Source organism: Cricetulus griseus, chromosome 2, assembly GCF_003668045.3.
Source record: "Cricetulus griseus strain 17A/GY chromosome 2, alternate assembly CriGri-PICRH-1.0, whole genome shotgun sequence".
Classification (NCBI taxonomy): domain Eukaryota; kingdom Metazoa; phylum Chordata; class Mammalia; order Rodentia; family Cricetidae; genus Cricetulus; species Cricetulus griseus.
In genome coordinates, this window is record NC_048595.1 from 38,537,053 (window position 1) to 38,549,692 (window position 12,640).

At 46.3% G+C, this 12,640-nt stretch overlaps 2 protein-coding genes across 2 annotated transcripts in view; both read right to left on the reverse strand.

The window, feature by feature from the left end:
- Agbl4 (ATP/GTP binding protein like 4) overlaps positions 1–12,640 on the reverse strand; it is a 1,036,629-nt gene that overhangs the window by 205,959 nt on the left and 818,030 nt on the right. The gene's annotated exons all lie outside the window — the stretch shown is intronic.
- The window catches only part of Bend5 (BEN domain containing 5), a 45,778-nt gene that overhangs the window by 19,938 nt on the left and 13,200 nt on the right, over positions 1–12,640 (reverse strand). Inside the window, exons 2-3 of the mRNA XM_027402468.2 lie at positions 10,035–10,168; positions 7,641–8,025 (exon numbers count right to left, since the gene is read on the reverse strand). Coding sequence (XP_027258269.1) covers positions 7,641–8,025; positions 10,035–10,168 — 519 coding nt within the window. The remainder of the gene's footprint in view (positions 1–7,640; positions 8,026–10,034; positions 10,169–12,640) is intronic.

Sequence of the window (12,640 nt, forward strand, 5' to 3'; positions counted from 1 at the left end):
CTGTTAAGAGTGTGTTTAAGACACAGAGTCTTATCCATTTCATTTCTCATGCCCAGCAAAGAGTCTGGAGCAGAGAAGTATTCAGTAAAAGTTTCCAGCTTAAGCCCCTTTCCCTAGAGTTCCAGCTATTATTCAGGGCAGGAGTGAGCTTCCTGTGTGTGGTTAGAGGCATGCTATGGGTGGACAACTGATCTTTTGCAAGAAAGGGGCAGAAACTTCATGCCCTGCTGGTCTAGATGAACTCCGGGTCTTTTTGAGAAGGAGCCCCAATTTCAGACAGATGATTAGGACAACAAGAGAGTGTGGGTAGCCTTTGGGCCCCAGTGAATCCTAACGGTTGGAATGCCAGTTGGACAGCAAGCAGCCTGCCACAGCTTCATGATGGTCAAATCCCCATATACATTTAGCTTGCACGTGGCACAGCCATGCTATTTCCTCTGGGTTGCAGTTTTCCTATCTATTAATATGGGAATGAAAGGGTGAGCTATCTTTTTTTCCTAACAAGATAATTTTCATGAAAACTACAGAAATTTCTGGCTGGACTGTTGATGTCATATAGCTCAGTAAGACAAACACTATAAAGAAATTGAGGAGGAGAGGTGGGGAGAGGGGGGAACCATGCTGAGTGACTGATCAGATTGTCTGCCACTTGGAAAAGCCAGATAGGCCTTGGTATGAAACCTGGTATGAAACCTTGTTCTTCAGGAGTCGGTGGCCTCAGGCAAGTTACCTAATCTCTTGGAGCAGCCTGTTCCTTTATCATAAGTCTATCTATGGCTGAGGTGGTTCTATGTATAAAAAAGTTCCTAGTGTCTGCCCCAGGGCACATCTAGAGGGGCAGTGAGTTGCAAATTGAATCCTTTGCCATTTGCATTTCCTGACTGCTGCAGCCAGCAGAAAACAAACCTGTCACAAGACAAAGCCCAACAATGTCTAGATTTTCTAGCTGCCTAACAGCTTGTATCAAAGGGACAGGAAGAGGTTTTCCTCAGTTCCATCCCTTGATCCACAGGAAAATGGTTCCGGGGTAGAAAAGACAAAGAGAGTCCAGAATTATTTAACCGCCCTGAAATCACATTTGAAAATAATCTGGCATCAACTGTGGGTAATTCTAACAAGTCAACAAGGCAAATTAAATAAATAGGCCTTCAAAATGAAGGATGGCCTCTACCATCAGATAAATGATTCAGTCTCAATACTAATCTTCTTATGACAAACACATAGGTGAGCACCAAGTACAGATAGATCCTGGTGCCACTCCAACCTTGGGAGCAACTGTGAGTCTCAGACTTCACTTTTACAATACGGCTCCTACCCAGCTTCTTCAGCCATCTCTCAAAATCCAATTATTTTTAGTGTACTTGCTCACTGGTGAGCATGAACTGAGGACCTAAAGATAAGGCAAAGGGCCCAAGGAGGAAGCCTAAGCAATGAAGAGGCAGAGCTGCATCTGAAGATGTCTGAAAGAACCGATGGGGTCTTGGTCTTGGTGATCTCTGAGACAAGAGGGGGGATCAGCTGATGAGGGCTAGTCAACAGACAAATAGGGATGAGGTAGAATTTCACTCAGGAAAACTGAGGGAAGGAGAGAATTCTAAAACGACAGACCACACAGTTGTAAACTGGATGACTGACAAAGATGTGCTCTGAAAGCTTTGACTAGGAAGTAGGGGAGCTGCAGGGGGCACCAGGGGTTAACCAAAGATTAAGATGTTCCCTGAAAAATCTGTGTTCTGCGGTAGGAAGAACAGCGGTAGGAGGTGCCGGGCACTGTACTCACTGTCTTGTGTCATCCTTGAATGACCCTACATATCAGTGTAGGAGTTACTGAACAACCTCATGCTTGTGTCTGGCAAACGTCTTTACTGCAGGGATTCATTTCATCATCTTAGCCACAATTTTTAGGGTGACCATTGACTCTGTTTTACAGATGAGTAAAGTAAAGCCCAGGAAGTAACTTGTCCAAAGCAACTAAAGTAGATTCTGGAAGAACCAGGACTCAAAACACAGGCATTTCTGACCCCAGGGCCCGTTCGTGCAGACTTTAAATCATGAAGAGGGTTCTCTGGCTGACTGTGACAGGGTTAAAGATTCCCATTTCACAGAGGAGAAAACGGACTCAGAAGTGTTAAATCATCTGTTTTGAGTCACACAGGTAAGGAATTATGACAAGTGCGATTCAAGCCCAAGTAATATCTGTTGCCAAAGGCCAGGCTGCCCCCAGTCCAGGGGAATCAGCAGGAAGCATCCGGCTGACATTAGCTGTCTTTTCTAGGGCACCATCGGAGACCTGGGTGTAAAGGAGCCAGCTCAGACCACAAAGGATTTTAAAGATCAAAGCTGGTATTTTAACAGACCTTGGACAGAACACAAGGCATAAACTCAGAGGGTTACAGACGTGTTAGCAATCCAGCTCTGAAGAGCCAAGATAGATACGCAGGCCAGCCGCCACGGCTCTCTTCTTCAAACATTTCATCCTGCTTATGATCTAGCCAACGGGGGCATTATCTCTTCTTTTCACACGCTCTGCTTTCAAATGGAGATAATAATCCTTACCTGGCCTTGCAGTAAGGCTATTGGAATAGTCCAATGAGATAAAAATGTCAAGGTGCTTTGAAACTGTAAAGTACCACACACATGTAAATTACCGTTATTATTCTCATTATCTCTCCCCCAGCTGGTCAGAACTCATCATCTGTGTCTACTTTTCTTGACAAAACACACAAAATCTAAAATCGCTATCCGCCTCCCTCTGCAATTATAACACCGATTTTACTCTGTGTGGTCTGAGGTATCCATCCATGTTTGTGGCCCCCTGACACAGCTCTGTGCATCCTCAAGGCAAGGACAAGTCTCCTCCTCTTCACCTTCCTCAGGGTTCTCTGGAGAAGGACTGAATTTAAGCCATTTGGTTCACACCAAAAGGAAAGAGAGCGAGAAGGCTGCCTAAACTTGCTTTGTTCCCTGCATAGCATTAAAAACAGGGACTTGTTGCCAAGCCTGATGAACTGAGTTCGATATCCCTGGGACCCACCACATACATACACACATGCACACACACACACACACACACACACACACACACACACACACACACACACACACACACACACACTCACACACACACACCCCTCAAGTGAATAAAAACAATGTAATTAGAAAGTTTAAGAACAGGGACCAGCTGAGGAGAAGCTGAAACACTCCTTCTCTGTTCCATCTCACACAGGTGCTCCTTGCTCCCTGTATCCCAACAGCTCTGCTTCACACCTTATCTCCATGACCTCCCTGGAGGCCACCATCCCCCAGTTTGAAAATGCTAACCCACTAGCTTGCAAGTGCTTTTTATGAAGGTCTCTGCCTTTCATCTCTAGGTTTCTAATATCTATCCCTGCCTTGGCCCAAAGTACTATCTCAATAAACATCTGTTGGGGAAGAAAGAATAAATGAACAAATAATCCCATAAATCAGTGTGCGCCTTGTAAGTAACAATGTCCTTATGCTTTTAGATTTCTCAGCCTTGATTCTTTGGGCTGATGGGCAGGAAAGGGAAGAAAAGGGAGTCAGGCTGCCATTTCCTGAACACTGACTGTGTGCCGGACATACAGCCAGACTCATACAGTGCTTCCTTGTTCAATTTTGTACAAGTACTGTGATAAACGAGCCTCTGGGGTCAGAAAGGGTTGCTTTCCAGACTAAGATCATAGAGAAGGAACGGATGGTCCTTTATGAGGGTTGGTGAAGTCACACCCATGTTGGTGACAAGGACATCAAAGTGCTAAAGAAAGCCATGGCGGGTAAAGGTCCTGAGAGAGGCACACTGGACCAGTGTGGTTTTGCTTCTTCAGTAGCAAAGTGAAGACAGCCTCCCACCTCCTGTCTGTTCTTCCAGAGAGAGCCCCAGGCTTCCATGCTGTTGAGAACCCTTCCCACCAGACACATCTAACATTTCCAGAGGATGAATGATAGAAGAATGAATGAGGAAACATACGAATGAAAAGTGCGTCACCCAGCCGAGCCTCTGAGACTGTCACCCTGCTGTTCCCTGTCCACTCAGTGTACAGTGTACGCCTCCACCTCCATGAGCTACCCTACCACAACCCTTTGATGGCCAAGGAATCTGCATGATTCTCAAGAGGCTGGGTTACCGATCTTGAGACCACCACACTACTCGAGATCCTCCCATGTGGGGAGAAATCCTCTCAAAACTGAGATTTCCTGACATATTAGCCAACCTGGTTTCTGAATTACCTGTCAAGGGTATAAATGATCCAGACCCGATGTGGACAAAGAACCTCAAGCTGGGACCCTAGGGGAGGAAGGCAGGTGAGGCCTCCAAGAGCAAGAAGAAAGCCTGGCCTGATACCAACCCAGGCCTTTGAGGGCATGTGGAACTTTCTGGCTCTTCTCTGCCCTGGTTCTAGGTAGTGTTTACAGAATAACTATTTTTTTCAGAATCGGGGGAGCAGGGAAGATTGATCAAAATGTATAACCCTCCCCTACAACTGGCTACTCTGCATTTTAATTATATCCTTACACATTCACCTCCAACCCCACCCTCTGCCCACTTCCCAATGTTTTTGCCTTCTTTGTATCTCCCCAAATCCATAAGCTTGGAAAATATCCAGTGGTGTTACTGTGTAGCTGAACGAAGAAATAAACAGACATCTATAACTCATGTTATCCTCTACCGTAAAAGATAATGAGAGGCAGAGACATTGGTTAACCTGCCTAAAGTCACAGGGTCAATTACTGATTGACGGAGCCAGCTTTAAAATCCCAAACAGACCCTATCTTTTCCCTTCCGAATGATGTAAAAAAAAAAAAAAAAAAAAAAAAAAAAAAAAAAGAGTAGCTAATAGAACGTGAGCATCAACAGAGCACCAGACACTATGCTGTGTGTCCCAAAGCTGTAAGGGGGGCTGACACCAGCCCCATTGTAAGGAGTGTAATACTGAGACTCAGAGAGTTGCTGGCTGGCTAGATTGCACCTCATTCTTACCACCCAATTATACCTGCCTGCATAGAAACTCACTTTTCAAGCCTATTTTTTTTCCCTTCAGGCAGCTTTTTTTTTTTTTTTTTTTAACCAATCCTCCAAACACAAGGTGTCTTATCTCTGCTGTCCCATAGCCCTCTGTGCTTGTGAGATCCTCAAGAGCAGAAGGCAAGGTGTACATACATATGCATGCACGTGTGTGTGCATCCGTGTTTTATATGTGTGCACGTTCTGTGTATGTGCATGTGTGTATGTGTGTGTTCTGAATACATGAGACTGCTGCCCACCAATAGGCACAATGCCTGGCACAGGAGGAGACCCGTGAGTACTGGTGAAGGGAACCAGGAAAGGAGGGAAGGTGTTATACAGGAAGGAAAAGAAGAAGACAAGGATTTTCCAAAGACAGAGTTAGAATGTAGGGAAGTTGGAATTTGAATCCAGACCTGTATAAAATATACAACCTTGTAGGCAGAGACCATTTGATTATTAAGGACTTGTCTTAGTGTCTATTTACACATGTTAATGAGTGGAGTTTAAGTGTTCCTAGATGGAGAAAGGTTGTGTGTGATTTCCAGGAAGCCTGTTGTCCTGAAAGCACAGGGCTCTGCATGTGGCCATGGTGGAAGCCATATCTGTGCATGGTGCTGGAGTCCATCTCATTGTGACAGCAAGAGTGACACATCAGAGAAGAGATGGCCATTGGCCATCATGATGACATTCAAGTCCTGCAGAATGAGAAATCCTGGCAAGGCCAAGACACCAAACATAGACAGGGTTAGGTTTGACTGTCAAGTGTTTTAGGATGAAAAGAGGCACCTGCCTGCATGAAATGTGGTTTCTTACAGCTCAAGGACAGGGTGGTTTCTGGAGCCTAAACTCAGTTCAGGACCATGCAAAACAGGTAATTTCCCCTGGAGCTGGGCTAATGGTGTGGAAAGAGTTAGTTGTTGGCGTGCTTCCCCATTCTTCTGAAGAAGTCCACAAAAGGCCCCCACAATCAAAGTAAAAGCCACCCATCTGGAGGTCAGGAAACACGTTTCTCCCGGAAAGCTGAATTCTATCTCCAGTGTCCACCTGCACTACAGCACCAACACTGCCTTCTTAAATTCTCACAGTAATGGCTTCTCACTGAGCTTTTATTGTAATAAACACCTTGTGGGTCTGAAAGTCACATGTAACCTTTAGTGTCACAGTGAACCTATGGTCTGGGACAAAGCCAAGACGAAGGCAGAGCTGGGGAGTGGGACCCTTGCAACCCATTAACTATGGTGACACTGTGTGAGCTGGAGGTCTGTCTCTGGTAATGCCTAGCCTGCTTGCTCCACTGTGTCAAGGTCAGGAAAAGGCCCCTGGCTGATCTCCTGAGACCTCACCATGAAGACACACTTAAGAAGCAAGAGGCAACCTGCAAATAGAAGAGGAGCAGTGTGGAAGCAGACCTGTCCCCACAAACTGAAGGATCAGTCTCCACATGAGTGTGCATCTTGTATCTAGACAATGGAGACCTTCTTTCTCCAGTGACATAGTTGGACATTTTGGAGACAGGACCCATGTTTCTAACCTAGTTTACTCCCCCCATTTTGAGCAAAGCGCCCTGATACAGAGGCCATGGAGTCTGTGACTGCGTGGCAGAGCAACCGCATCAGTACTGACTGGGCCCCATCTTTCACGCTGCCAGAGGCTAACACTCTGCAGGAGCTTTTCTGTCTGTTCTCACTGTCTTTTGCCTTTTAGGATCCACTCGTTCCAGCCTCTACACCACTTCAGATGAGAAAACCTAAGGGCCAGGGTGGCTCTCCTATGAGCAAACCAAAGGAATTTTGTGTATCTTTATACTAATCCCTACATACCAATGCACAAAGCTTTCTTGTTTGTTTTGCTTTGTAGTGGGTTGAACTCTGGGCTCTGCACATACCACACAAGTACTCTACTGCTGAGCTACATCCCCCAGTCCTCAAAAGCAATTTAATGCCTCCCATTTCCACGGAAACGAGCCCTGACTACCCAAGATGGTAGTTTTCAGCATCCTTATGGTCTGCCCTCCACATCTACAGCAGCCTTCCTAGCACGTCCTGTGTGTTTCCCATACTCATGAGTGCTGCCCTTAAACTCCTCAGGTGTCTGGATACAATGCCCACCTTTCAAGACCCAAGCACTTCCTAAAGTCTCTCCCATATACTCGCCCCCCCCCACCCCCTACAAATAACCTGTTCATGCCCTCAACCTTCTGGTCATGTTAGCAGGATTCTCCCCTTTGTCACTTTCTGGCTCACAGTAACGGTATGTGTTTCAGATCATGTCCAGTTCTCTTTACTGTCCTAAGGTCTGTTTGAAGGGCTACCCTAAGTCCCCGTGCTAACCTCTTGCTGAATGGGCAGTAGCAAGCATTCTGTCTACTCTGGTTCTCTGAGCCACATTCCCAGTGTTCTTACCAGTGTGGCCAATGCTGCATTCATGGCCTCCTATCATATTCACAAAGAGGAGGGTGACTCCTCCTTTGGGTGACTGCTGAGCCAAGTGTCTCTCCTTCCCTAGTCTCAAGGGCACTTGACCTGCTTCTCCCCTTTATCCTCCTGGAAGGGGAGCTGCAGGAAGGTGCCCCTCCCACTGTGAGGAGTTGTAAGCGGCTTGCCTGGGCACTCACCGCTGCCAAGCCGCAGGAGCAGCACATCTTGGAGTCTCCTGTTGAGGTCTCGGAGCTCCTTCATTTCAGACACCAGTGCCCCGTACTCCTTGAGCTTCTTGGCCTGCTGTACCAGCTGCCTCCGAGTCCGCTCCAGCTCCTGCTGGAGGTGGCGCATCTCCTCCTGTTGCTGCTGGTAGTTTCGCAGCAGCTCCTCATACAGAGCCCGGGGCACAACGGCATCCTCCAGGCTGTCCATGTCCTCTGTTCCCGGTGAGGCCTCCACAAAAACCTCTTCGGGACAAGTGCTGTGACCCAGACTCAGGCCGTTCTGTTTCTCTAGCCGGGCCACCACTGCCTCGATACTCTTGTGGGCCGCTTCACTAGGCTTCCGCCCCTCCGGTCTCTGTGTAGGACAACGAGAATCAGTTCAGGCAAGGGCAGCTGGGACTTTCTTGGACTGCAGCTCAATATTTCCCCAGACAATCCTAGAATCACAGAACCACAGAACATCAGTGCTTGGAGAAACCTGTTACAGACACAGTCAAAGCCCTTCATTTTGCAAATGAGGAGACAGAGGCCCAGAGTGCTCTTGCCAAAAGTCACACAAACAGGTAGTGGCAGACGCAGGTCATTCTTGTCATGCTAACACTTTACTTTTTCCACCCCAGCACTTGGCCTCTTGGATGTACATATCAGGACCATTCTTCTAAATTTCCCAGCCCTCCATAGCCTCCGTGGTGCCTGGGCAGTCACTTACTAATGGGGGTGGGGGAGAGAGTTCAGGGTAGATTTTCAGAGGATTGGGTGACAATCTGGCTTGCCCAAGCCATTCCAAAGGAATCACACTCAAGAACATACATATGCAAGGAATTCTATCTTGTAACCTTTTTAAGACTGTTTCAGTTTGGAAGGACGTCAAAACCCAAACCCACTCTAATCTAGGGCAGTACATATGTCTTGTTTTCTCTGCTTCTCTACTGCCTACTCACTCAGGACTGGCAGTTGGCAGGAGGCTGAGAAATGTTTACTCAACTGAAAACTTCAAAGAATGCTAGCACTGGGGTGCTTTCAGTTTCTTCATGTTGCAGGTAAGCAAATCAAGCCCCAGACAGGGGACGGACCATCCCCAGGGTGGCATGGGGAGTTACACACCACAGAGCCAGAGGCAGAGTCTGGAGTGCAACTCCCAGCAGAGTCCCTTGCTCACATCTGTCAGCCTCTCCCTCAGCAGGACAGCACGAGCAAGGAAGGCTCATTCACAAAGGGGATGATCCACCACTACCCAGGGGCTAAGGCAGTTTCAGCAGGAACGCACAAAGCTCCCACTGTGGGTGGCAGAACAGCAGAGTGGCTGAGTCTTCACCTACAGTTGAAGGGTCATGACTTCTTCTCCCAGAGGTACACAAGGAGGTACAGACAGAGTATGCAAGATTCTGCCCAGTTTAACCATGACAGGGTGGGCCTGACTCAACTTGCAAGTTACAGAAACTTAAAGGTAATGAAAATGAAGTCAACCCATGACTTGAGATTGAGTAACACTGAAAAGTCCTGGCCATTTTATTTGCTGAGATAAAGAAGAGATGAATGTATCTGCTAAAACTGTAATGATCACCTTAAACATCTGTCCATATCACTATACTGTGAGAACTCTGGGTACAGGGACTACATGGCTATACTCCATGACAACAGGAGCCAGCGCTGAGCCAGAGACACAGCAGGGGTGTAATGGATGTCATGCAGTGAACTGACCACATCTTTTAGATGACACTCTGGGGATGTGCTTGACCTTGTGTCCCAAATGATATCACAGAGCCAAAGTTACCTTTCTTCACCTCCCTCATCCTTTCTCTGGGATACACACAGGATGGGGTAAGGGTTAGATAGACAGCTAGACTGCTGATCAAGATTTCCAGCAGGGTTTTTGTTTGTTTGTTTGTTTTCATATAGTGAGTGACCAGCTGGGGCACATAACAAGGAAATGCAAACTCATGAAAAATTTCCATGCAACCCAGGATCCCATAAATGCCCTCTGTGAATTTTACCAATATCTTTCCACAGCAAGTCCACCCTCAGACTCCAAGACCAACATCTCCTTAATGTCCATGTAATTCAGTAATGACCTTTCTAGAGTTATATGCCAGGGAAAAGCACGTTGTTCTAAATCTCCAGCAGCCATGACATTGCACACACTACCACAGGATTGTGCCTGGAGGTAGTCTAAATGAGGATTCTCTGAATAGGGAAAATGCAATTGCTGTCTCAAGCATCCTACACCCCCACCCCCCCAAAAGCCCATGGCCTATGCCACCAACGGACATTTATATGGGGAATGAGGCCAGACTGGAATTCTTTAGCTCTGAGAAATACGAAATCATTCCCATGAACGTTAAAGAATAGCAAAGATTTTGTTACCTTGATGTGTCGAAGCTGTGAATCTTCTTCCCCATAGTCTTTAGCCTCCCCATCGTCTTCTACATGACTGAGAGAAAGTTTGGGGATTTTTATTTTCTTCTGCATCACACTGTTCTCAAGGTCAGATTTGTCTTCTAAAATGCATACCAAGAGAACAAGGTTGACTATGAGTCAAAATAGTCAAAAAGTCCAAAACCTCAAATCCTAGAAAATAAATGAGGCCAAACCAGCTAAAAAGGAAAAGCGACAAACCCAGGGACTATTGTAACCTGCACAGAGAGCTCCTAAAGGCAGCATCTAGCATCTAGGGTGTGTGCCAATCAACCACATGCAAAGTGCTAAACAGCACCCAAATGAGTCTGCATAGGGGTTTCTGCATATCCATCTAAAAGTTTGCCTTTTATGGAATCCTAGAATCTTGGAGCTAGATAATCCCTGGACTGTCATCTGGTGTGGCAGTTTGAATGAGAATGGCCCTCATAGGGTCATGCTTGTATACTTGGTCTCCAGTTGGTAGAACTGGGAAGGATTAGGGGGGGAGTGGGGGGTAGCTGGGGGAGGTGTGTAGCTGAGGTAGAATTTGAGGTTTTAAAAACCTGTGACATTTTCAGTTAGTTTCTCTATGGCAGAATGGATGTAAGCTCTTGGCTTATAAATTGCCTTCATCATGGTATTCTGTAACAGCAATAGAAAAGTAACTGAGATACCTGGTCTGAACTTAATTGACAGGTGAATCTCTCAATACTCAAGACATTTTTACACCAAGCCTCTCCTCGAGAAAACTTGGTTTCTGTGGCTTGGTCATCAAGAGGCATAAGAGGAGTGGCAGCTCTTCTTAAGGTGACACCAACGCTGTAAGGACAGAGAGCTCCCCAGCCCCACATAGACAGGATGAGGAAAGGAAGGTATGTTTCCTCCTCAACAGCACAAATGTCAGAAGGCGGGGGTCTAACAGACCCTGGTGATTGGCTGCTCTAACTCTCACTTCACAGGTGAGAGAACTCAAATCCAAGGGATGTCCCAGGCTCCTCCAAAGTGTGTCTGAGGAAGAGCCAGGAGTGGGAAATGGCTCTGGTGTCTTGTCTTGTGTTTTTATGTACTCATAACATGTACTGAGAAGTACCACAAATTCGAACCTGTTGGCTCGCCTTTCCTCACAGCTTAACCTAATCTCACAGAATCTAAGAGTTTTTTTTTGTTGTTTTTTTTTTTTTCTCCTGTGCAGGATTCAAAATGGACTTGCTAATTTTGTCTCTCACTGTGGAAGCCAGAAGTTCAAACAGGAAAGCCATACAGTTAGAAATTTGAACCTACTCTGAGAATGGTCCTTAGTAGTAAAATAGTTTGTTTTCTGTGATAGAATTGAAACTCTGGGAATTTCTGTTTCTTATGCTCCCCAAACGTTCCCACCATGGACCTTAAATGCATTCTCTAGTGTGCTGCCCATGTGGCATGTGGCCAGGAGCTGGCTATATGCAATCTCCTGTGTGTGTGTGTGTGTGTGTGTGTGTGTGTGTGTGTGTGTGTGTGTGTGTGCATGCGCGCGCGTGTGCGCACATGCTCTTGAATGCATTGGAGAATGCATGCATGCATGCATGCATACATGTGAATACATGCAAGTGTTAAACATGCCCTCATGTCTCTCCCCAGCCAGGCTTCTCTCCTCACACAACTTGCTAGTAAGTCTGAGAAGGATGCTTATAATCCATAACTATTTCAGAATGCATGCAAATGCAGTCTTCTCAAATCCAGCTTCAGCTGGTCAGAATGGGACCTCTATTGAAAAGTGCTGAGTGAGCCCCAGTTCCTCCATGACAGGGGAAAGATGAGCAAAGCCTCAGGCTAGCCCAGCTCAGGTCTCTATGACACAGCTGGGGGAAGAGAACAAGGGTTCAGAGTACTCTTCAAATTGTGATTGGCACACTGGACACTTTGTGAGTGGGATGTCATGCTTCCTATTACCAGTGTGCCTGAATCATTTTATTTTCATAAGCAGAGGCAACTAAATATTAAATTAAAAAAAAGAAATGACAGGTAGCATATGAAGTACAAAGGAAAAACTCATGAAAAATATGTGGTCTTGGTTAACAACCCCTGATGGGGAAAGCCCTTCCTCCTAGGGCAGAGGACTCTTCCATGGTTCTATTTTCATGAGAATGACCTGGTGTTCTTGTTATCTTTGTTTATCTATAAAACCCCTCCAGCAGGTTAAACATGTGGTAGAGGGGACCTGAGTATTTCTAAAAGAACAATGTCTTCCTGCCTACAAATCAATGCTGAATCTAAGGCAAAAAGCCCGCTGAAATGTAAAACCTAAAGAGGGTGCATCAAATGAAATTATCTTGGTATAGGGTATTCGTGTACATATACACACAGGGGAGTGGGGAGGAAGAAAGGGGGGGGAGAGAAGGGAGAGGGATGGTGGAGAGATAGGAGAGAGGGAGAGGAGCAGAAAGACTGGGATAGACGGACACATAGAGAGACAGAGAGAGCCCAAGATCAGATGGGAGGATGCAACAGGACTTCTTCCTGATACAGTCCTCAGTGTGACAAGTTTAAACTGTGAGGTGCCACCAAATGGGAACTAACAAGCGATGTTTTGCCTC